This window comes from Salvia miltiorrhiza, unplaced genomic scaffold (assembly GCF_028751815.1).
Source record: "Salvia miltiorrhiza cultivar Shanhuang (shh) unplaced genomic scaffold, IMPLAD_Smil_shh original_scaffold_358, whole genome shotgun sequence".
NCBI lineage: Eukaryota > Viridiplantae > Streptophyta > Magnoliopsida > Lamiales > Lamiaceae > Salvia > Salvia miltiorrhiza.
Genome location: NW_026651535.1, coordinates 103171 through 127714, shown reverse-complemented (window position 1 = coordinate 127714; position 24544 = coordinate 103171). Strand labels below are relative to the sequence as shown.

Genomic DNA, 24544 nt, shown 5'->3' with positions numbered 1-24544 from the left:
CTATACTCGACATTAGATCAATCAAGTCCTTGATGTCCCAATTTCGGTGGAATTAAACCCTCCTCTCAAACGGCCGTTTAACGTCGTGACTTATTTATTTTTACTTTTTTAAATGGTGGGATCCACCACATTTAATATGCAAATTTCACTCTTTCTTCTTTGCCAAGCTTGCCGAAAATGGCCTGTGGCCACGCTAAAGACAACCAAGTTAAAAAGGATTTCAACAAAAGCTAAAGATAATAATTTACCTTCTGTAAACATCTCAGCTGAACTACAGAACTCGATCATGTGTTTTGAAAATAAAAAAGTTGAGAATGATTCTTATGGAGAGCATACTATTTCAAATGTGCGCGCGTGACTCTGCACTTAAAACTGATCGGGATGAAATGACTCATAATTCTTTCAAGAGACCTTCAGAAGCTGCTGAAAAAGGGGGGTGAAAATTTCTAGTGTTGCGTTGTGTGAGATGTCTTGTCAGAAACCCAATGACATTAGGATGAAGAATAAGAACCCTTATTTGGATAAATCAAGCTCATAACGGTCTGAGACATTACACTAGAATAGGGGAAAAGAAATGAAAGTGTAACAAACATGATGCCGATGAAGACTCCAAAGAAAAAGATTTTGTTGGCTCAATCAGGAGCATGGCCGCAGGCCATTTCTGGCGAGCAGGCCATTTCCCTGCGAGGTAAATCATTATCTTTAGCTTTTGTTGAACTCCTCTTTAACTTGGTTGTCTTTAGCATGGCCGCAGACCATTTCCCGCGAGCAGGCCATTTCAAGCAAGCTTGGCGAAGAAGAAATGGTGGAATTTGCATATTAAATGTTGTGGATCCCACTACATACGAAATTAAAGAAAAAAGTGGTGGCATTAAACGACCGTTTGAAGGAGGGTTTAATTGCACTGAAATTCAAAAATCGGGGACTTGAGTGATCCAATATCGAGTATAGAGGGCTAAACACCATAGGGGTGTCTATGTAAGGGGTGTAATTGCTACTTAACCCATAAATATATACTCCCTCCGTCCCAATAATGAAGACACACTTCATTTGGGCATGAAGATTAAGGTGAGGTAGATTAGGGAATAAAGTAGGGTGCCCAATTTTATTAGTGTATTTGATTAGTAAATGGTTAGTGATTTCTTTTTACTTTATTTTAAGTGCTCGTTTGGTTTAAGTAGAGGAATGGAAAGGGAATGGAATTAAATAAAGGAGTGGAATGGTAACAATAACCATTACTTTTATTGAGTATTTGGTTTAACAATGGAAATGAATCATTAGTAAGGGATTCCCTTTCTTTTGTTTCCCCTCTATTTTAAGGGGTAACAAATTGGGTGATTGGATTACCCTCAAATAAGGGTAATGATTATCTCATTACTCAAACCAAACAACAAGTAATGGATTCAATTACTTGATTCCCTTTCCAACCTCTAAAAACACCCAACCAAACGTGGGCTACCGCCCCACCACTACACCACCGCCGACCACCTCTGACAACACCGCCGAAACAGTAAGAGCAAAATCGAAATCTGCCATTCCCATTCCTATTCTCAAATTTGAACCATGAAAACCGAATCAAATCCATAAATGTAGAAAATTTGAACCATGAAAATCGAATCCAGAAATTGAAACAACACAAAAAATCGAATTATGAAAATCGAAACAACACAATCAGAAATCAAATCCAGAAATCGAAACAACACAACTAGAAATTTCGAATCCATGAAAATCTGCCAATTTTGTTCTCTTTGATTCCCAAATTTGCACCATGAGAATGGCGGCGGAGATGGAGGGTTTCAGAAGGAAGGTGGTGGCCTCACCGCTGAAGGAGAAGAGAAGGGGATGTGCGCCGGTTTCAGATCCGACGTATCTCGAGCGATACCTCCGCCGCCCCAGAACCAGATCCACCACTATCTTTCTCTCTCAAATCGAACCTAGAAATTGAGGGTGGTGGTTTGGCGGATCTGGGTTTTTGGGAGAATGAGAGAAAGGGCGGTGGTGGCGGATCTGGCAGAGGAAGGGCGTGGGAAGGGGTGCCGCTGCTGTCCGTCGAAGAAGAGAGGGGTATGGGTGGCGGTTGTTCGACCGGAGAAGGCTCGTTGCTGCTGTTCTTCCGGCAGGGCAGCGCGGCGCCGTGGTCAAGGCGGCGGCGGCGCCAAGAGAGCCGAGAGAGAGAGGATGAGTGAGAATATTCAAGAGAGGGAGAAAATATTTAGGGTTTTATTAGACTTTTATACCCTAATTAGTGATAAATTAATTAATGATTGTTAAGTCCTAATTCTTTCCTTATTTGGAAGTGTGTCTTTATTATTGGGACAACCCAATAAGGAAAGTGTGTCTTCAATAATGGAACGGAGGGAGTATGTTAAAAAGTTCATATATGATTATAAATCTTATACATATATATGTGTGTGTGTGTGTGTGTGTTTTAATATTTTGATAATTTTATTTACATTTTCTGAACATTTTATGATTATTTTAGAAAAAATATGTTATTACATACTTCATCTGTCCACGAAAGAACTTTCTAGGAGGGAGTGACACAGGTTTTAAGAAAAAAGTTGTTGAGTGTATTGAAAATGGATAAAATGTCGTTAAATGTATTGAGAGTGGATAAAATATTGTTGAGTGTATTGAGAATAGTGAAAATGTGTTTTAATTAGTACTGAGAGTGGTGAAAAGGTAAAAAGTAAAGGTGAATGAGATATTTATAAGTGGGTGGGTATAATCCAAAAATAGGTATAAAGTTCTCCTGTGGACGTCATAAAAATGATAAGTAGTAAGTTCATTTGTGGATTTATGGAGTATTTAATATGGTCATATAGGGTAGAGTTAAATTACAAACTCATTTTAAAATAAACGTACAAATCATAAAAATGTGATAAATTCTACTCGCTCCGTCCCAATAAAAGTGGCCATCGTTCTATTTTAGTTAATTTGTTCGACTATAAGTGGCCCAAACTCAAAATGGAAAGATTTAGGGCTGAATTAAGCCCACTTAATTAAAATTAAGACTCTCTAATTAATTCCTGATTTATCTTTCTTCTAACTTATCCACCTTATTTCGCTCACCTCTTTTTCTAGTCTTCTCGCTCACCTCTCTCTTTTCTAACATGCACTGTTGTAGGCGGCGGCACTCGTCGGCGAAATTTGAGGGTTGGAATCGGCGACGGCGACCTTCGTCGTGTGGTAGTTGGAAATCGAGGTTTGGGGCCGTGATTTGGGTGTCTCAGCTTTTCTGAATTTGCGAAACATCAAGCGAGCCCTAATTCTCTCATCTAAAATCAAAATCGCTACCGCCCTGCAACCTCCGGCATTGTAGTCGCCTCAAGGCCGGCATTGCTCCGCCTTAGCCTGGCATCTCCCCCTCTTGCTCCTTCTTCCTCCCTTTGTTTCACGCAGGCAGCACATACACATACACAAAATCGCACTGCTCTTTATAAATTCGGAGGCGCTCCCTAACCCTTTTATGTAAGATCGATGCTGCCTCAAACACTGAAAATCAGGTGAGTCGCGTCGGCCTTCTTCTTTTCCGTCTGAATCCGCCGCCGTCTCCGGAGTTCGTCCGACTCTGTACATGTGCATGTGAGCGAGTAAATGGGGGCCGCAATCAGATGCGAATTTCTTTGTTTTTTTTTTCTTTTTTTTTCTTTCCAGATGATCAAGGCAAGAACCATCCCCTAATTTATTGTATTCACATAGAAAATAGAGAATAGAATGGAACAAATGTTAGTGAGAAGAAGATAGTGTGAAGAAAGTCTTAATTAATTCACTAATTATGGTGGACCACACTAAATTAAATTATAACAATCAATTTCTTAATATCCGTGCCTAAATGAAAATAGCCACTTATATTGGGACGAAGGAAGTATGAGTTGGAAAAGATAATGACAAAAAGGTATTTGTATGATCTATAGACCAAATGAACAAAAAAAAATTATTATTTTCAAAAATAGCAGGGTGATTTTGACGAGAAAACATAACTTATTATTTATGAAAGTAGTTATCCTTCTATATATTTTTTTGTTCACGAAAAATAATCATATTTATCAAAAAAAAATCACGAAAAATAGTCATATTTAACATTTTGAACAATCATATCATATATTCTCTCCTATATTTAATTATAAAATATATTTTAATTTAATTTTTAATTAATAATATATTTTGATTCTATATTTTTCTTATTAACATTACTCATATAAATTCTAATTTTATTCTACTTTTAATAATTTTATTAGAATTCGTGGAAGGTGAGTTATTTTCGTGGACAAAAGAGTATATATAGATGCCCTCTTAAACCCTAACCCCTAAAACCACTGTTCTGCCTTCGCCATCGGCATCGACCTAAAACCACTGTTCTACCTCCGCGCCTCCGCCATCGCCGTTACCAACGCCAACATGGCCTCAGCCGCTGACGGCGGAGAAAAATCTGCTGGCTTGGAGGCTCTTCACCGGCTCGAATCCACAGAGGCGCCGCTCTATTTAACACCATCGCCGGAGCTGTCGAAGGCTGCTCGTTTAGCATTGGAGTGCTTGTTCGCCTCCCTCAATCCTTATGTTCCTAAACCTCTATTGAGTCGCCTCTCGACGGAAGGTTTCGATGCAGAGCAGATATGGCAGCAAATTGACCTCCAAGCCCAGCCCCTGCTCTCCTCCCTCCGCCGCCAAATCAGGAATTTCGAGAAGAACCCATCAGAAATCGAAAATCAATTCAATTGTGACAGAGATGGTGTAAAAGAAGACAATTTGCGTGAAGATGGGAAAAATAAAGAAAACGGTGGCGTAGAAAGTGAAAGTGAGGATTTTGATGATGATGATGTTGATGAGGATGAGGAAGAGGAAGAGGATGAAGATGAAGATGAAGAGGAAGGGGATGAAGATGAGGATGACGAGCATGACGAGGGAGAAAATGTGAAGGGAGTAGAGGATAAGTTTCTGAAGATAAAGGAATTGGAGGAGTATTTGGTGGAAGACGAGGAAAGGGAATATGGTATAAAGAAGGAGAAGAAGAATAAGAGGAAGATAGGTAAAATTGCAGATGAGGACGAGGAATATGAAAATGAAGAAGGCGACGAAGATGATGAGGATGATGAGGTATGAGTTACAAAAAATAGTATAGGTTTAAGATATTTGTATATTTGAGTTTTGATATAGCCAATGGGATTAGTTTTGCTAAATGAGCTGTTGTATTTTTCGATTATTATGTAATTGCTTATGGAATGTCTTCGAGCTCATGATCACTTTCATGATGGCTATTACAGCTTGGATTTATGGGGCTCGAAGATGATGCTGATGATGGGAGTGACATGGAGAATGCAAGGTCTGGCGATCCTTGCTTTTACTCCCTTATGTTTCAATGATATAGCATTCAATTTTGTAAGTGTAGGATAATATAAATAAATTGAAAGAAAATGATTAAAATGAAATAAATGGATCTTAAATGAGTTGTATAAGGTTTTCACACAAGGATATCCCATGTTACTTTATATATCTAACTTTACGATGGAGATTAGTAAAGTTAGGGCTCGTATTGTGACCAAGAGATGGCTTTTCTCCCACCGTGAAATATGTAGAATCTCAAAATCATCTACCTGTGCTCTGCAGATGATTTCTTTGTTTTTTCGCATATTGTTTTTTTCCCACAACTTGAATGCAACTTGATGAAGGTTCAAAGTTTTCTAAAATTTAAGCTATTAGATACTGTCGGTTAGATATGCTAAATTGAGGTGCTATTATTTAGAGAGGGTGCTTTGAAGTTTGTATTTCTCGTGTTTAAGAAAGGCTGTTCCTTGTTATGCATTCAATGATTTATTGTAGATTAATAACTTATCAATATTTTTCTTATCTAGTTATTTGATTTGTATATGCTTAATAATGCATAATCTATCTGTTTGTGGGTTTAGGTATGGCGACTTCTTCACTTCTCAAAAGAAAACCAGCCAGAAAAAAAAACCCCAGTATGATGATGAATTAGATGACATGGATATGGATGAACCTGAAAATGATGATAGCGATCAGGTAATCTATATTATCCCTGCAGCTACTTCTTTCCCTCTCGAATTGCTCCACATCTGTGTGAAGGAGTGAGGCCAAGAAATTTCATTATTATCTAACTGATGCTGTTTGCTTTGCCTATCCCTTTTATTTTCTCTTATTATTATTTTTTTTTTCAAAAAACGAGGATTAATAATGGTTCCTCATCCCCCCCCCCCCCCCCCAGCGCGCACGGGGTGAATTGAACCCTCAACCTATTGATTGGTATCTTACCAATTGAGTTGTGCTTCGTTGTCTCCATTTATTTGTGCTTCGTTGTCCCCTTTTAATTGCATCCATTGATATTCTTATTTTCTTATTCTTTAATATTCTTGTTTCTTGTAATTACAGAATGAACAAAGTCCTCCGACCCATGGAAAAGAGCTAGGGCAACTCCGTGCTAAGGTAGAAGAGCTGGAAAAGGCAAATATGCAGGGCAAGGTGAGTTTTACCGACTTTGAAATATTTATTTGCTTAGATTAATATATTTAGCCAATACCCGTTTCTGAGTACTTGCAGCTTCACCTCTTCCCCTTTCGGCTTGCTTCTCATCATTGTGGTGCAAACAGGAGAAATGATCTGTTTGCAATGCTCTTCCGTTTTTCTGAATCAGTTCATATTCTTAATCTTTCTTTTTCTTATTCCTCTAATCTAAACTTACAGACGAAACAAAGTCTTTCTACCCATGAAAAAGAGCTAGAGAAACTTCTTGCTGAGATAGTTGAAATGGAAAGAGCGAACTTGGAACCAAAGACATGGACAATGCAGGGCGAGGTGATGTATTTCAACTTAAATATTTCTCTTTTCAATGTAATTTATCTGGTGCCCCCTTTCCCAGTTCTTGCTGTGAAACAGGGGGCTTGACAAGGTGTTGGTAGCAAGATCTTATGCTTACAGAGATTTGGTTTTCCTGTATGTTCGTTACTTTGTGTAATGCCAGGTCACTGCTGCTAAAAGACCAAAAAATAGTGCTTTGGAGGTTGATATGGATTTTGACCAAAATGTGAGACCTCCTCCAGTTACAACAGTGGAGGATACTGCGTCTCTTGAAGAATTAATTATGAAACGTATAATAGAGGTATGTCATCATCCATGCTGCATCTTACTTTCCTTGGTTCTCATGCATTAGAAAATAGAAACTGCTTTTCTTTGCTGTTTATAAACAGCAGCAGTCGTATCTGCTAGTAAGGAAGACCAACGAGAACACCTAAAATCTCGCTCCCAGCATGTCACTCATTAGTAAATGCATTAAAAAACCACTTTGAACTAAGGGAGGAGGGGAAGTCCTTAACTCCTAATATCACTTTGTCCATGGGGGAAGGCCGATAGCATATTTTCCCGCTTAATCTTTAAAATAACTTTTAGCCTTTTGCCCTCCTTCTGCAAAGACTGAAGGTCTGGAACTGGTGGTTTCTGACTGCATGTGTCCCCTTCTTTGATATCCAACCTCATTATCTGTAGATTGTCCCTTTTCTGAAGGGAGAGGCATCTGGATAGATGTTGGCTGTGTGCTTGTAGCATCTCTTATAATTTTTGTGTCCTTGTTCTCATTTTGGATGATTTTCAAGACGTATCAGTGTTTCATACTTATCATTTCTCTCTGAATGTATATTTCTACCTTTATTTGTGTTATAAGATAAATTGTTTTTCTATCATCAGACTCTTATAATCTGTTTCATTGTTATGGATTAAATTGTATGCTTGGTACCATGTTTAGGGCCAATTTGATGATGTCCAGAGGCCACCTACTTTATTAAACAAGGCACCAAAAGAGAGAAAAGAGATGGTAACTATCTCTCTGAATCTCTACTTTCTCTGCTCTTGTTAAGTTTTGCTATTAATTAACTTCAAAATTTCAGGACGAAAGTAAGAGCAAAAAGGGCCTTGCTGAACTTTATGAGGTGAGTCTTTCGAGTGGAATACCATCTGAATTATATGTGTTTTTTCATTTGTCTGTTTGCAATCTCTGACAAGTCCCGACCTTTTGAATTGGGAGCTTTTTCTGCCCACGCTAAGAAACCTCCTTACTCCCTTTTAATGCAGGACGAGTATGCTCAGAAGACTGGCCTTGTGTCTACTGCATTGTCTTTCTCAGATGAACAAAAGAAAGAAGTGCGTAAATAACATTTATTTCTCTGTTTTCATTTGTTGTTTTTCTGGTTTTCTATTCAGTTATGTTCTTTTGCTCACACTGTGTTATTCACATGCCTTCCTTTGGTATCGTTTTTTCCTTTTTCTTTCCATGTGAGATGATTTTTTCATTAGTTTCACTAAAACTAGGTTAACTTGATTTGACAGTCAGCTTTCTTTACATTCTCAGGCAAGTATGCTGTTCAAAACTCTCTGTCTGAAGTTGGATGCTCTATCTCATTTCCATTTCTGTCCGAAACCGGTAACTTTTTCTGCATTTATGTCTGATTTTTCTTGAAGCATCTTATCAATTATTAATGGTATTTTATCATTCTGAACAGGTTATTGAAGACATGTCCATACAAGCAAATGTCCCTGCTCTGGCAATGGAAGAGGTACACTTGGGGCTTAGATCAACAGTTGCATTAATTATTCTATGCAGCATATTTGTTCTAACCGTTTTCTGTTTGTAGGTTGCACCTCTGGCCGTGTCTGATGCAGCTATGCTAGCTCCTGAAGAAGTATTTTCTGGTAAAGGTGACATCAAAGAAGAAATTGAGCTAACAAAGGCAGATAGAAAGAGGAGAAGGGCAAAGAAAAAAAGACAGTTTAAAGGTGAAATATTGATTTGAGTGTTATTATACTGTTTATTCTCCATCTGTACAAAAAACAATAAGGCAGAGTTTTCATTCGTGTGATTAATGCTATTTTGAGCTGTGGATAAAGGAGTATTGCTTTTGTTATTCTTCTGTACTTTTATATCTTGATGGTCAGATTATTGCTGTGTAAACTAGCCATAAGGAGGAGCATCCTTTCCACATCAATTGCATGCTGGTGTCTGGATTTTCGTTGTTATATATTAGTGTAGCACTCTCTGCACTATATGTCATCTCTAATGTTATTTTCCTCTGAAATGTTGAATCAATTACAGCTGAGTCTGTCAAACGGATGGCAGTAAAGACACAGCTAAGCACATTGAAGAGACCTGAAGATGGTAATTTTGTCATATGCATTTCATTTTGGCTCTTGAGGTTTTGATTGCTAATTCACTAGACCCTTATGTGTTTTTTTCAGTTTTATGAAGCCCTGAACTTTTACATTTTGTTTTAGCAACATAGACTTTAAAATTCAGGGCAAGAAACTGATTTTGCCTTGGTTTTGCTGTTGCAATTTTGGATCTTGTAAAGGAAATCTAATTGCTGCTGCTGCTTGAAGTTGCAGGGAACGGGGAGTCATGATTCATGAATGACACTTTGAAAGAAATGTTTTCTTGCCTTTGCCTGCTGTGACCGTCTTTTGACGCATGCAAGTGGAAGAAGAAAGAAGTTACCAGTGAAGCCGAGGAATATATATGCTAAATCACTATTGCTGGTGCATTGATCTCCGCTTGCCAAATGTGAGTTTCTTAAAACACATCCCACCGTTAACGCGATCCTCCATTTTTGTCAATTTATACGCGAGAAATAGACGCTCAGAAGATGATGGGCTTCTATGTTGTAACCTTTTTTATTTTGAAGATTGCTATGTTGTAACCTGATCATGGAGTTATGAATGATATACAAGTAAAATTAATGGATTATTACTAATTTCAGTCGATTGGTAGTCTTGATCCAGCTTTCAATAGCTTCAGCTTAATTCAAGGCAATGTTGTTTTGAGCACGATGCAACTTATTTAAAAACTCTGTGAGATTCTGTGTATTGTATAGTTGAGAATTTATGTCGAAAGCTCCCTTGTAATAGTGCTTCCAAGGCCTTGGTTGCTATCATGTAATCGACCTAAAAGATATCGACAATGATTGAATTTATGAACTTTGACCGCAAAAACATTTACTAAGCTAACTAGGCTACCCATAAAGCAATTCTGCAGAATCAAACTTTCTTTTAAAATCTCCAAAAGCAAACCGAAAACCAGACACAGCCTAAAACCCATTAATAATTCATTCAAGATTCTCCAACACATCATCTCAATCAAAAAAGTGAAAAACAAAAAGACCCTTCCTAACACTAAACATTTCCAGCCCTTACAAGCAAAGAATAATCACCTCAAACACCCTTTTCAAGAACCATCACAATCCGATTTTCCATTCCCAAAACTCCCACTTTGAACAATGACTCCCTCCTTAGCCACTCTATTCCTCTCTCTCCATCTACTCCCCCTCATAGCCTACAGCTTCAACCACACCAACCCCTGCAGATCCTTCTGCGGCAACCTCACCATCGACTACCCTTTCACCCTGCAGCCCGGCTGTGGCCACCACGGCTTCCGGGACCTCCTCTTCTGCATAAACGACGTCGTCATGCTCCACATCAGCTCGGGCTCATACCGTGTTCTCGACATAGACTACGCCTACGAGTCCCTCGTCCTAGACGACCCCCACATGTCGACGTGTGACTCGATCGTGCTGGGGCGGCGGGGCAACGGGTTCGTGGTGGAGCCCTGGCGGGCCCCACACCTGAGCCCGAGCCCGGACAACGTGTTCATGCTACTAGGCTGCTCATCAGGGTCACCCCTGTTTGAGGGCTTCCCTGGAAAGCACATGCCATGCAGAAACGTGTCGGGCCTTGGATGCGATGAGTACTACAACTGCCCGGCGTGGGACATAATCGACCCGAGACGGGCCAGGCCGGCATACGGGTCCGGGCCGCCCGACTGCTGCTCGATGGCGTATGAGAGTGTTGGAAGTGTGAATCTTTCGAGGCTTGATTGCGAGGGTTACAGCAGTGCGTACAGCGTGGCGCCGTTGAAAGTGAGCGGGCCGGGCCAGTGGGCTTATGGGATTCAGGTTAGGTATTCTGTTATGGGAAATGAGGTTTTGTGTCGGGCCTGTGAAGCCACTGGTGGATCGTGTGGTTATGATATTGATAAACACACGGATTTGTGCATGTGTGGGGCCTGGAATTCCACTTCCAATTGTGATTCAGGTATATATGTGAATCACATTTTCTTAATAATTGATGCTTAGGTTTGTTGAATGAGTTTGTATTGTAGATGCAGAAAGTGCTGCTGTTGGAAGAAAATGGAGTTGGGGGGTCGTATTAGCAGGTATCATCATCCTTACTATAAATCTTCCTTTTAATTCATTTATTAACGTTTCCAAGTAAATTAGATTGATTAATGAATTCAATTAGGTTGTGTTTCGTACCTTTTGAATAGGCTATAAAAGTTCCTTGTGGCATCGCTCATATCTTTCAAGGCAACGGTCACAGACATTTCGTTTTGTGTGGAATGGGTGTTTTCGGATGCTTTTTCTAATAAAGTGGTATCATATTTATGCATTTGAGTAAAATGGAAGTAAAAGAATTAGTAGTGCTATAATCTGATAGAAGAAGTTATAATATTATGATTTCCAATTATTGTGGAATAAGACCATCATCAACCAATATTTTAAGTGGTTTTGATTTTATTTTTCCTATATTAAATATTTGGAATGTTGCAGAAGAGCTAACTGGTGCTTCGGAACTAATTTTGCAGGACTAATAATCAATACAATTATTTGGTGGAATCCCAACAAATATCGATAGAAATCGAGCAAAAATTGTTGTTCATCTTCCTCTTTTTGATTCGCAATTTGTCATCTATGTGAGAAAGGAAGAAAGGTAAAAATACGCCTATGTTTTGATAATGTAATATTGGGAGTTAGGATTCAGAAATTTGAGAGTTGAGAGTTTGAAAAAAGAAAATATATTTGTTTTCAACTTTCAAGCGTCATCCTAGTTCCTATGACTTTCGTTTATTGGAAAATTACGTGCTTCAAATAGCTACTTTTTGATATAAGATCATATATATCTCACAGCCGTCATCTAACATGTCATACGTATTTGAATAATATAAACTACAAATATTTTTGAAAAAAAGCACTATATTATTATATGCATAATAAAACATATAAAACTGTTGATTTTTTTTTCGAAATAGGACGTTAGAAATAGCATCATACCTTTGGAAAAATTTAGAAAAACCAACTCAAATATGATGGGTCCGAATTCAACTAAAATCAATTTGTAATCACTAATTACATAGGACGAGATAAATTTAATCTTTTCTTTGTTACATAAAGAAATTCAAATCAAAGTTACTGCAAGCTCAATCAAAAGCTATGGAGAAAATATATTTCCTATTCAAATCTATAATATATTAAAAAAGATAATTTTCAATTTTAATGGCAATTTGTATGATTTTAATAAAATTGAAGATTTATTTTCAGAATATATTTTTTCTATTTTCTTTTCTTTGTCTTCTTGTTTTTCTGTTTTATTTCTTTTATAATATTGTGAAATTCGATTAATTATAAAATATTTGATTTGGATATCAAATTAAAGATCATGACAAAAGCTTTAATCTAATATATTTATGTAAATATTGGATTATATATTAAGATTAAAACTTAAAAAGATTACCTCTACTCTCTCCTCTTTTTTTGAATAAATCTATTTTTCATTTACATTTTTCCTTTTAACTTTTTTTTTTCTTTCATAATATCAGTTTTTATTATTATGAGTTGTTCTATATTTTTTATATTCAGCATAAATATATTCATTTCCAATTATATATTTATTAAATTTATAATTTTTTATATGATAATTGAATTGATATCAATTTTTTATATATAAAAGAAATATAAAAATATTTTATGTACATGACACAAATACAAATACTAGTAGTATTTATGAATACTACAGTTTGGTTTTAGTGCAATACGTAATAGACACGAGACATATCCCATCGACATAAATCAACATAGCACAAGAGCATACTATAGTTTATGACAACACTCATGCCAAAGCGAGAATAATAACATCTAAATTGAAGCATAAAAAAGTTATAGTGACAATTGTGTCCAAAGTTTGGAACATCTCAAACAATAATTGATAAGAAAATCTTATAAACTACAAGGGAAACACAACACAATCGAATTATCAGAAAATATTAAAATCTTAATAACTGAAGTTCGGAACATCTTAGAACAAAAATAGATAGCAAAATTTTATAATAAACTAGAACAAGGTGGCAGGCAGTTAGGCACTGTAACAGTCGAATTATCGAAAAAGAACCACCAAAATTTAAATTACGAGAGATGGATTGGCAAGGCAAGGGCAGTCGGCTACACTAAGTTCTTCGATTTGCACCTAAGTTCGAACCCCTCTGTTCAGATTAACCATTCTTGTGGAGCCATCAGACTGGCCACCCCTTGCACCAGAGCCTGTGTTGTACGGCCGACCAGACCCATCTCGTGACCCATGATATCCGCCGGAGCGAGCTTGTCGATCCCGAGAGAAACCACTGCTAACGAGTCCCGGAGCTGATGCTCTACCACTGATAGTATAGCCTCCTCTGCCACCGCTGCTCCCTTGCCTGTTCTGAGAGAACGAAAACTCTTGCCACCTACCGCCGCCGCCACTGGAAGCTGCGGCTCCAGCATAATCTTGACCATCTTTCCTCCTAAGAGGAAGACCCTCCATCCCGCCACCACCAAAGCGAGCCTCAATGGCCCTCTCATTAGTTTCTGCAAGAACAGTAAGCTTCTCCGTCAAGTGGAAAGCGAGAGCTTGCAATCTAGTGTGCTCGACATCATGGAAGACGATGCAGCCCGTTGGCTGGTCCCAACTGGCGTGTAGCTCCTCATTGATCATCATCTTGCTAACGATGCTACGCGTCTGTGCATCCGAAAGATCAAACATCTTGGACAAGTGGTCGAGACTTAGGGAATCATAAGCCGAGGAGTATGTGAAGAGGTATGTCCTCAGCGCCTCTTCCTTGATCTTAGCCTTGAGCATCTCAAGAACAGAATCTTTGTTGCGTAGCAACCTCCAGACATCGAGGGATTTGATCACGGCACAGGCCTTGTCGAAATCTCCCTGTCTGAGAGCCCTAGTAGCAGCCATTACATGGTCCCTGACATTTTCGGGAGGGCCCGTGAAGGTTTGTCGCTCACTCATCTCAAGCAGCCTCCTGAAATTCTTGCTTATGACCTTACGTTTGGCATCGTGCACATTGGCTGCCATGTTGGGAACCTCCAGTAACATTGCACAAATCAGATGTACAGCTTCGAGAAGCTCAAGATTTATATGCATGTGGTAAGGCATCTGACGCCTTCTCTCCAGCCGCTCCTGCAAATTTTTAGAATCTCAGACGCCAGAATTAGAGCTTACAGAACAATCTAGATGACTATACGAATACCAAAAATAACAAAAATGATTCACTTTGCCACAAGAATTATATCAAAAATCACAACTTCAGCCAAAAAAATATAATAGATACATAATTTTCATAAATTATGTATACATTAATTCTTGTTTCATAAATAAAATCATGAAAAAGGGGAGAACAGATTTAATTCAATTCCAATTAAATAAACTGAACATGGAGGTTCAAAATTAGCAAGCATTAAACATCTTCAACATGGAATAAAATTCAAATAAAATAACCAGAAAAAGATACCTGCTCCGGAGTCTTCTCGTGGTATCTGCTCTGTGAAACCCCCTGTGCTAGCAATTCCTTCACCCTGCCAGCAGAATACAGTTCTGAGAGACAACTGTGGCCTTCAGGAACAAGACCCGCCCTGAAAGCGCATAAACCAAGCTGTGCCATGGCTCTGTTGAAAAGTATTTGGGTGGATATATCCATGTGTTGAACATTATCCTGAAGGTGACTCATAAGCAGCAGGTCACGGGATGTTGAGAATTCGTCAAAGATGGCGTGATGATATATATCACAAAGCATAGCACGGGCCTTAGTACGTTCATCACCATACTTATATATGAGTGAAACAAGTATGTCCATCAGAGCACGGCTGTTCTCTGGAAAAGTTGGCTTACGAGGAACCAGCTCAGGAGTTGCAACAAAAGCAGTTGGCCCCCTAATTTCCTCCACTTTCTCCTCTCCATCGGCTTCTCTATTGTCCTGCTCAGCCAATTTCCTCATAGCATCATACACCTCCTGCGGCTTATAATAAACCAGTTCAACCCGTTTAAGAGCTACCTTGGAAGCACCCTTGAAATCCCCAGCCTTTACTAAATACTCCTGCACATTTTGCGCTAGGACTAAAAACAACGGTTCATCCTTGAGCCTCTCGACATACTCACGTGTGTGTGGATCAATAACCTGAAGGCTCTTAAAATATTCAACGTCCACCCTTTCAAGGAAGGCTACCAAATTACCCCAGATCCTAATTGTACCACTGAAGTCAGCTCCCTTTTGGGTTTCATTCTCATCAGGTTCTACCATATCATCCACCACGATATTCAGGTACTGTGTTAAAACATCCAATATTGCAAGCATATTCTGCACACACTGTTTCCATACATTGATGGGCATGTGACCACTCAAACTAGGATTGACATCAAACTGTGCAGAGACAACACTGAAGAGAACCTCAAGCTTCTGAGCAGGTGTCTTGGCAACCCTCGTCAAGAATGTGAGCTGCTCAACCAGCTCCATTCTCCCAGTGCCCTTCTTACCCCTGGCAGCAACAATCTCCTTAAACTTCTTGTTCACGGTGTCCCAAGTAATTTGGCTGGGATCTTTGAACTGCTTATCCATCATTTTATCTTTCTTGCTCAACATCTTCTCCCATCCAGATCCAGTTTCAGCATCATTTCCAGTTTCTTCTTCATCATCAGTCTCCTCAGCTTCCAGGTTTTCCGGATCCTCATCAAAATCACCGTCCTCATCTTCCTCATCATCATCATCCTCAGGTTCTTGCTCCTCCTCAACTTTCTCTTCAAAAAGTTCAGGCTTCTCCCTACACTGATTGATCACATCCTCATAGAGCTTATTGTTCTTCTTCAACTTCTGCTTCATTGAATTCAAGGCCTTTGCATTGCTACTACTCATTTTCTTCTTTGCCTCCTTATTGGCCAATGCCTGGTTCAAGAAGTCCTCCAACATGACAAGAGCCTTAATGTATAGATTTGGTGGCTTATCAGATTCAGTCACCCTCATGACCTTCCCCAATTGTTTATTGATCTTCTCAAAACTCTCTTGGAGACTCACCCAGTCATTGATTTTCATGGCATTTTTCATCTGATCAACAGTAGCAGACAACTCATCAAACCTCTTGTCTTTGACACGGCGAACAACACGCTTTTGCCCATCAGAATCATCACTATCACTAGCATTGCCAGAAATATATCTGTTAGCAAGTGACATAGGGGTTGGCTCCACGGGGACATTGTCTTCCTGCTCATCATAGTCACTCTCCTCTTCCTCGGTTTCACTATCAACCTACAAATCCCAAAAAGGTCAAATTAATTATGTACAAATAAACAAAAAATCAAATTTTAAATATATAACACAACTGTTTTTACAGAAAAGCTGGACCCCAAGCTGATTCAAAATAAATCAGAGCCAGATTTGAAATAAGAATTGAGTCTTGAAAGGAATAAAAACAATAAACACAGGTTTCTACAATGAACCCAGATTAGAAAGAACTTATTCGCAAACAATAATCATATAAATCAAACCAAAAAATAAGATGAAGCCTTTACATGGATAAAATTAAAAACGCCTAGCAGGAGCCATGGTTAAAGAGAACGATACTTCGCAAACCAAAAAAATTTATATATTAATTGGATTGATTGCTAACCTGCCAAAATTTCGACGCCATTTTCTAAACAATCCGACAGCAAACTACTCAGATACTTCTTAGAAACCTGCAATCAAATTAAAAACATCAGAAAAATGAAATTAATAATTCCGTCAAAAAATCAAACTTACAACACAAAATCTACCAAATATTGAGGCAGTACAACCGATTAATTCAGATCCAAAAACTCTTCAAACAAGATGCAATGAAAGAACGAAATTATTTACTTTTTCAAGGAAAGAGGAACACTAGCGATATTTTTTAGCATCTAGAAACGTATATAGACAACGGAACACAAACTCACCGATCGAAAAGAGGACTCGCCTGAGTATATTACTGGATTGGCTGCCAAGGAGAGAAGAAGCGTTAGAGACGAGGGTTTGGGAGATACAAACCCTAATCTTAAATCTGCGCTTTCTTTAATTGGATATGGGCCTTTTCCAGGCCCATTTTGGTGGTTAAAATAAGTAGTTTTGGGCTGGGCTTTATTTTTCTTCTCGTCCGAGGCACCCCAACAACATACTCCCTCCGTCCCAATAAAAGTGGCTATATTTCCTTTTTGGGTGTCCCATTAAAAGTGACTACTTTCTAAAAATGGCAAAAGTTTACTTTAATTAAGTCAACAATTACTCACTAATTTGGTCAACAATTGTAGGCCACTTTCTAAAAATGCCAAAATTACTCACTAATTTGGTCAACAATTGTAGGCTACTTTCTAAAAATTACTCACTAATTTTGGTGGGTCACACTCAATTAAAACATAACAATCCCCTTCTTAATCTCCGTGCCCAAAAAAAAGTGGTCACTTTTATTGGGACGGAGGGAGTACTATATTGCAAGTTTTAGATTTATAGGTTTGTTGATTCAAATAATAATATACGATTATTTATTGAAGCTCTCTAGTTGATTCGCAGTCTACATAGCATCTTCATAATTATTTATTTTTATTTATCTTTCTTCATTTATACCTTTTAAATTTAATTATAATAATTATATTCTAACCATTCTTGTAATAATAACATCCACAATTTACTTAATTAAATGATTGCTATTTATATTAAACTTAAAAAAAATTACGTATAAATACATTAGTATCCCATTAATCAATACATTAATAAAATATATTGCATCTTATGTGTTTTAGATATATTATCTACCGAAAGATCTAAACTAACATTTATAGAAAATAATCATTTTATTTTTATAATTATATATTTAATGTTTAGATTAACACATTTAAATTTACAATCGTTAAAAAAGTTATAAATTGAAGTGCGAAGTTTGTGAATTGATAAAATTATTCAAACATGTTTAGCTAATTTTGTTGTTTGGTCTGATAATGTAATAATCTGGAAGTCGGATTTTTCATCATGACTTATAGATATAGTTCACGGTGAATTAATATAATTTCTCCATTTTTTCGCTCAAAAAAATAAATAAATACAAGAGACATAGTATTATATATCAATATACGATAAATGATAAAATTTGTCACATTAATAATTGATAGTACTACGTAATATTCATTTTCTTATATCTAAAATCCCCAATTCTATATTAAATTTTATTTATCTACAAGGCCGAAACTCACTTAACCTTTCTTTAACTCTTTCTCATTCCTCTATTTATATTCCATTTCAATCATAGTTAAACCTTATCACATTTATTAACTTTGAAAGCTAGGGGTTAGAGAGATGGGGTAGCAATAGCAGGCAGGCGGTTGAAGCAGCAGTTCTTTCTTTGTCCATCATCCTCCAAGGTCGAGCAATGAGATTAACACGTACCTTGAAGTTAAATTGGAAGATTTTCAACATCATGTAGGATCGGCTTTGAATAGGGTTCTTGGCCCCAATGATACTATCCACTTCACTTCTATAAATACTCGACGATCTATCACAGCAAAGGTCATCGAAAACGGTGCAAGCTTAAACTCTCAAGCGAATCAAAAACTTAAATTCTTCCATACTGAAAGCAACGAAGTAACTCAAAGAGGAACTCAACGACAATCGATTCTCAAACTCTGGTAGATTGGTATTAGTTATCTCTTGAGATTCCAACAATTGTTTCCCACCAGATTTTAAGCAGTTTATTTTGTAAATCCAAACTTTTATAATCGAACAAACTAAACATTTGTACTGTTCTTTATTATAATAGTTTGATCAAGTTGGAACCCGCATTTAAACACTGACCTCTTACCCAGAAAATTATAAGATTTTCGTAGAAATAGAAGCAAGTAAGCAGCAAAGTGCCAGTTGTCTCAAAGCGAAGTAAGGTATCTGGTCACGGCCAATTAACCCGTAAATCAGTTCAAGGTTACAGAATTGATAAGTAAACATGCAACTCTAATACAAGGGATCTCTAAAATAAGGAATCCTAAAGTTAAGTGGATTCACGTGTTTATCAGGTTCGTGGACGTAGGGAGAGTTTATCTAAAGCACATTAAACATTATGTGCTCTAAATTTTGTTTTTACTTGAAGGGTATGTTTTCTTTGGTTGATAAATATTTAGTCCTATTTTGTGATGATTCTTATGAGTTTAGGTGTTTAGGTGTGCTATGAGTTTATATTTTCGATCTCGTTCACTCAGTAATTGATTGATTTGAGCTTATGTGCTTATTTTGTTGTTTCAGGATTTGATGCTCTAATTGATTAATTAGTGGACAAATATAGAGTTTGAATTTGGTCGATTGGTCTTAAGAAGAATTGTAACTCGTCTCGATATGAATTCGTAGGCGAAAACAGATCCAAAATCTAACTTGTAACGAGGGAGACCGGGCTAAAACAAAAACATCGCGCAGTGCAGTTCCTGCGTGAAAACACCAGCGGGCGCTGGCTTTTCCCCGCGAGCGCGCCGAAGCACCAGCGGCCGCGCCCTCCACTTTTCTCAGTGAGCGCTCAACATTTCAAGCGCCCGCTGCCATCCTCGCACTCAATCCCTCCAGCGGCCGTGTGAAACACTCAGCGGGCATGCCCTCCTGCCAGCGCTCGTTGCCTCTCCACTAAACTCCCAGCACCCGTGGAACAAGGCCAGCGGACGAGCGCATTGTTCCACCCCGCACCCGCGCTAGTTTCCAGCGCTCGCTGCCCTTTTACCACGCTCGTGCCTTGTACCCAGCGCCCGCTGGGTTGCTTTCCTTGTGCGGTCGAGTATAGCCTAGCGCTCGCGGCCTGTTCCAGCGGCCGTGCAATTGCCATCATTCAATTAGAATATGCAATGTGTCCCAGTTCAGTAATTAGAAGAGAAGGGCGTATTCCATATTTGAGAGTATAAAAAGTTGTATTCTCATTTCCTAGGGTACACTTACACTTTCCTAGACGCCAATTCAGATCTTAGACAGAAAGCTCCAGACACCATTTTCTTAGTTAGGGTTTATTCGTTTTCTTATTTCATTCTTACGCCTAGAATAATTCGTAGTTAGAGATTCTTGTTCAGTTATCGCCATTTACTATAAGTCATTTATTTATTGCCTAGATAAATTCTGGATTGATGATTTTACAGTATTTCTTATTTATCGTTTATGCTCTTGTTAGATTTATTCTGGTTAATAATTTCGTTTGTTGTCTAGATAACTGTTATTTTTGTTCCGCGATTATTTTAATGAATTACTGCTTTTCCTCAAGAACCGTAGCGTAGATTTACATGCTATTTCTTTATTGCTTATTTATATTTGATTTTTGCCTAGATAATTTTACATGCTTTATTTCAATTATGCGCTAGTTAAAGAGAGAGAGTGTGTCAGACCCAAAATATTGATTAGAGTGTTTAGGTTTATTTTCTATTGTCTGTGTGCAACACGAGAGAACGCCCTGCTTAGCCTTCCTTGAGAGACGACTTGGGTTAGCTTATTCCATTGCAATTGACCTCGTACGATTGTGAGTCAATTCAATAGATGTTTTGAGTTGAGTCAATAAACTTATCCCTTTAAATGTCTATTTTCTTTTTCCTCATTTTACAGAAAAGAGAATTTCACTATTTTTCATTCCTTATTTTCACTCCAATAAAGGATAGTATTATCCATCCATTTTTTGTGTGATAATATTATCCATTCTTGAAGGAAAAATAAGGAATGAGAAATGGTGAAATTTCCTATTGTAAAAAATGAGGGGAAAAAGATGGGGGGGGGAGTTAAATGGGGATTTTTTTTTAATGAAAGGGAGAATCATTTGTTATCTCTTATTTTCTCATGATAAATTTATCAATCAAAGAAAACACACCCTAAGAACTGTCATAGCATCGGCACACAACCATGTCATATGACTCCTTTAGTATCATCAACATACTTTCATCAACTAACCTCAATTTGTTGATTTGCATAAACTGACTAATCTATTCAACCAACAATCAACTTAAGAATTTCTATACAACTCAAGTAACTTAACCACCATTTCCTCACTTACATCATTTATCTTGTCCAACTAATAAGCAGTTTGTTGTTAGTATATTAGCTAACTGATATCACTTAGACAAGATAACTATTTGGACAACATCAACACACTTATAGTTAATTGATCAGTCTTGTCATTATAAGCAAACGAGCAATGAAAAGTTCCAATTGGTGTACCTCCCCCCTCCCCTTCATATACCAATAATTACTTGCCCACGAGACCAACACATATTCATGTCCCGAATATATATATTAATACTCATCAATTACGTAAAAATATAAATATCCAATAATTTAAGTTTTCAATCGATAGAATATGTTAAAAAATATGGGATTCCAAATTTCTTTTAAAGATTTGTACTCATATATTAAGGAAAATTTGAAAATATTAAATAAAGTAAATGTTAGAGTATATTACTCCCTCCGTCCACGAAATGAGTACCCATTTGTGGACGGCCCGGATTTTAAGAAATGTATGGAGTGTAGTGTGAATAGTTTAAGGGTCCCACTTTTTTAGTGTATTAATTAAAGAGATGTGTGGGGTACACTTGCCAAAAAGGGAAATAAGTACTCATTTCGTGGACTGGGGGAGTATCAATTATGCAGACAAAGGTTTTTTTTGTTTTTGTTTTTTTTTTTTTTTTTTGCATGCAGTGCCATTTAAGGTACGATTGTCCGATTGTCTTCACGAGTGCTAAGACATGGTGACTGTTATTTATGTCAATTTCTTTATTCATACAAGAAAAGAAGATCAACAAAATATATTGCCATCATTGGTATAGATTGTGCTGAGATTGGATTACCTTGCAGAATATGAAGGTTTACTCAATAAGTGAAGTCTATCTACAAGGAAAGCTTTTGTACAAGTCAAATATCTATTTCAACAAGGAAATTATCATTCTTGGGCTGCAAGAGAGGATCTAGGGTTTGAAGACTATAAGAAGACCCACTTTCCTTCAGAAAGGTGGGCGAGTTCGTGCTGAATTGAATTAATCTCGCACAAAGTAATATCGAGTGTCTTTTGTTTCTGCTAGGTGTCCCCCTAAGCGGTATTGTTCCTGGTACGAGTTCTAGCAGTAGAGTGTTTGTAAGGTAAGCACAATTGAGCATAAAGTGTAAAAAGAGTTGTAGTAGACTCTTATTTATTTTATGCTTGTTTCTTGAGGGGTTGGGTGGTGAGTGTCAGTACTCATGTCCAAGTTGTGTGTGTGCACATACACAATTAGCATTTCAGCGTGGGTGAAGGTTTGGAAAATTACTAGGCATAATAGGAGACAATCTTATTGTAGAAGTCATTTTGTAACTTCCACCATATAGTCGATTGTTTCCCCTGAGCCAAGCCCCCCAGATGTAGGTGATTCACCGAATTGGGTTACCAAGTTGCTGTGTTGTTTTACTACTTTATATTGTTTATGTTCGTGTAGATGTTCACTACAAGAAATATTGTCGGACTCCGACGAAATTAATGATAGACAGCCATCCATCAGTAAATACAGACACCCACACCGACGAAATTACGACGAGAACCTATTTGATAACGACCCGACACTAATACCGACAAAATTTCCAATGCAAAGCGCCGTGTAATACTCTCGACATATTATTGATGGAATCGACGACATCATTAACGATGGACATGGTACAAATGGACCGTACTCCGTCAGTAAATGGTTCCAAAAATTAATTATTAATTTTTAAAATAACATTACCGATGGACATGTGGCCGTCGGTGTGACCGACGGATCGCTTCGACAGTAGTTCGTCATGAGCCCTAGATTAGTAATTGAACATGTCGCGCCTCCCTCTTCTTCAAAGTCAAAATTTTTCATATTTCCCCTCCTTCAATCGCCCCGTCCATCTCTCCGTCGTCGCCGTTCCATCAATTGCCGACCAGACCACACCGTTTCTGACATCATATCTTACGTCAATCCTCCATCATATCTTACGCCAAATTTTCATATTTGGGTTTCCTTATTTTTCTAACATCTACAATTTCACATGACTTTTTATAAAACTTTATAAAATGAAAACTAATATAACAAGGTATTTTCATATCCCAACCAAAAATTAACATGTTTGAGATTAATATAATTTGAAATATGTTGTCAATTTAATTTGAATATTAAAGAAATAATTTATGTAATAACTATTTCATATACTATGATCATATAAGCTATTATAAATCACATTATAAAGTTATATCCGTCAAATTTCGATGGATTGCACTCTAATTATTGTTGCGATAGGAATATATAGTGTTATATATATTTGATTTATATAAGAATGAAAATTCTTTAAATTCCACATAATATCAATGATTATTGCGGTGATAGAAATATGTAGATGCAGTGCTATGCGTAATTAATTACTAGATTACAATTACTATACATCTTTATATATATAAAAAGCAAAGTAAATGTAATTTCATTCAATTTGAAGGATATAATTAGAATTGGAGTGAAAAATTTATAACCCACGATTAATCAAATGTTGTGACTGCACAATTTTTTCTTAAAAAAGAAAAAGAAATAGTACATGTATTGTTTAGAAGTAACCGTTTTTTTTTTCATTCAGTTTCCTTTTTAATTAGTGCTTCATTAAATAGATACACATACTGACAACTTTTAATTTTGGGCCAACAATTTTTTTTCATTAAATTTCTTTTATTAATCTAAAACAATCCTATTCTCTTACTCCATTTTATTATGAAAAAGGTACACAATATGCATCTTACATAAAAATTCTTTATCTATATATATAGATACATATATATATATATATATAAAGAAAAGTAAATATAATTAAATTCAATTACAAAGATATAATTGGAAATCAAGGAAAAAAATTATAATCATAAATTCATAATCTCCTCTAAATTAGCCGACGAATAGTTTGCTGCAAAACCACTATCTCTAAACAAAATCAATTACTCAAACTCTAAGAATTAATAAATTGCCAGGAACTGTTCTCCATCTCTAAGAATTAATAAATTGCGAAGAATTAATTAATAATATTGAATGATTGCCTCATAAATTAATAAACCGCCAAGAATTGTTCTGCATCTCTAATGAAAATGAGATAAATAACAATATTAAATGATTGCCTAATAAATAATTAAATAAATATAAAAAAATAAATAATTGAAATCTTCTATTGTACTAATTTTGTTATATTAAATAATTTAAAGTTTATTATATTTAATTATATATATTTTTAAGTAATAATATTAAAAAAACTAAAATCTGTATTTCAAACTTTTTATATTTTTCTTTTTTTCCTAATTCTATTATTTTAATTTTCAATTGTGTATTTTTTTTACATTAAAATATATCAATAGGAAATTTATTGACAAAATGAATTTTTTTAAAGACGTGAAATTTGTAAATTTCCTATCTTCTTTTCCACATT

General features: G+C 36.8%; 3 protein-coding genes across 10 annotated transcripts; 2 read left to right on the top strand and 1 right to left on the bottom strand.

Moving 5' to 3' along the window:
- Nucleotides 1-4278: 4278 nt before the first annotated feature.
- LOC131004221 (M phase phosphoprotein 10) lies at nt 4279-9762 on the top strand. Of its 5 annotated transcripts, none has more exons than XM_057930858.1 (14): nt 4279-5097; nt 5265-5323; nt 5907-6021; nt 6388-6477; nt 6700-6810; nt 6977-7114; nt 7754-7822; nt 7896-7937; nt 8080-8148; nt 8357-8428; nt 8508-8561; nt 8640-8781; nt 9098-9160; nt 9388-9762. In XM_057930858.1, the coding sequence occupies exons 1-14, from the start codon at nt 4402-4404 to the stop codon at nt 9402-9404; spliced, it is 1737 nt and encodes a 578-aa protein (XP_057786841.1). In that variant the 5' UTR covers nt 4279-4401; the 3' UTR covers nt 9405-9762. The 5 variants fall into 5 exon arrangements, with proteins under 5 accessions (XP_057786841.1, XP_057786839.1, XP_057786840.1 ...); XM_057930856.1 differs by having other exon boundaries at nt 9382-9762; XM_057930857.1 differs by having other exon boundaries at nt 9092-9160.
- A 272-nt stretch (nt 9763-10034) lies between these two features.
- LOC131004234 (uncharacterized) lies at nt 10035-11924 on the top strand. The gene is made up of 3 exons (XM_057930878.1): nt 10035-11088; nt 11156-11209; nt 11639-11924. The coding sequence occupies exons 1-3, from the start codon at nt 10275-10277 to the stop codon at nt 11686-11688; spliced, it is 918 nt and encodes a 305-aa protein (XP_057786861.1). The 5' UTR covers nt 10035-10274; the 3' UTR covers nt 11689-11924.
- Nucleotides 11925-13080: 1156 nt separating this feature from the next.
- Nucleotides 13081-17200, bottom strand: LOC131004216 (eukaryotic translation initiation factor 3 subunit C). Of its 4 annotated transcripts, none has more exons than XM_057930844.1 (4): nt 17056-17200; nt 16752-16818; nt 14606-16390; nt 13081-14274 (listed from the first exon to the last, which is right to left on the bottom strand). In XM_057930844.1, the coding sequence occupies exons 2-4, from the start codon at nt 16770-16772 to the stop codon at nt 13294-13296; spliced, it is 2787 nt and encodes a 928-aa protein (XP_057786827.1). In that variant the 5' UTR covers nt 16773-16818; nt 17056-17200; the 3' UTR covers nt 13081-13293. The 4 variants fall into 4 exon arrangements, with proteins under 4 accessions (XP_057786827.1, XP_057786828.1, XP_057786830.1 ...); XM_057930845.1 differs by having other exon boundaries at nt 17076-17155; XM_057930847.1 differs by having other exon boundaries at nt 16897-17056.
- Nucleotides 17201-24544: the final 7344 nt, after the last annotated feature.

What these genes read in the sequence shown, in the direction of transcription:
- LOC131004216 (XM_057930844.1), bottom strand. Translation starts at nt 16,772, where the DNA reads ATGGCGTCGAAATTTTGGCAG. An exon ending in TGGCGTCGAAATTTTGGCAG is followed by an intron (nt 16,391 to 16,751) that starts GTTAGCAATCAA and finishes TGGGATTTGTAG; the next exon opens with GTTGATAGTGAAACCGAGGA. An exon ending in ACGAGAAGACTCCGGAGCAG is followed by an intron (nt 14,275 to 14,605) that starts GTATCTTTTTCT and finishes AAAAATTTGCAG; the next exon opens with GAGCGGCTGGAGAGAAGGCG.
- LOC131004221 (XM_057930854.1), top strand. Translation starts at nt 4,402, where the DNA reads ATGGCCTCAGCCGCTGACGGCGGAGAAAAATCTGCTGGCTTGGAGGCT. An exon ending in TTATGAAACGTATAATAGAG is followed by an intron (nt 7,115 to 7,753) that starts GTATGTCATCAT and finishes TACCATGTTTAG; the next exon opens with GGCCAATTTGATGATGTCCA. An exon ending in GAAAAAAAGACAGTTTAAAG is followed by an intron (nt 8,782 to 9,097) that starts GTGAAATATTGA and finishes AATCAATTACAG; the next exon opens with CTGAGTCTGTCAAACGGATG.
- LOC131004234 (XM_057930878.1), top strand. Translation starts at nt 10,275, where the DNA reads ATGACTCCCTCCTTAGCCACTCTATTCCTCTCTCTCCATCTACTCCCC. An exon ending in CACTTCCAATTGTGATTCAG is followed by an intron (nt 11,089 to 11,155) that starts GTATATATGTGA and finishes TTTGTATTGTAG; the next exon opens with ATGCAGAAAGTGCTGCTGTT. An exon ending in TTGGGGGGTCGTATTAGCAG is followed by an intron (nt 11,210 to 11,638) that starts GTATCATCATCC and finishes CTAATTTTGCAG; the next exon opens with GACTAATAATCAATACAATT.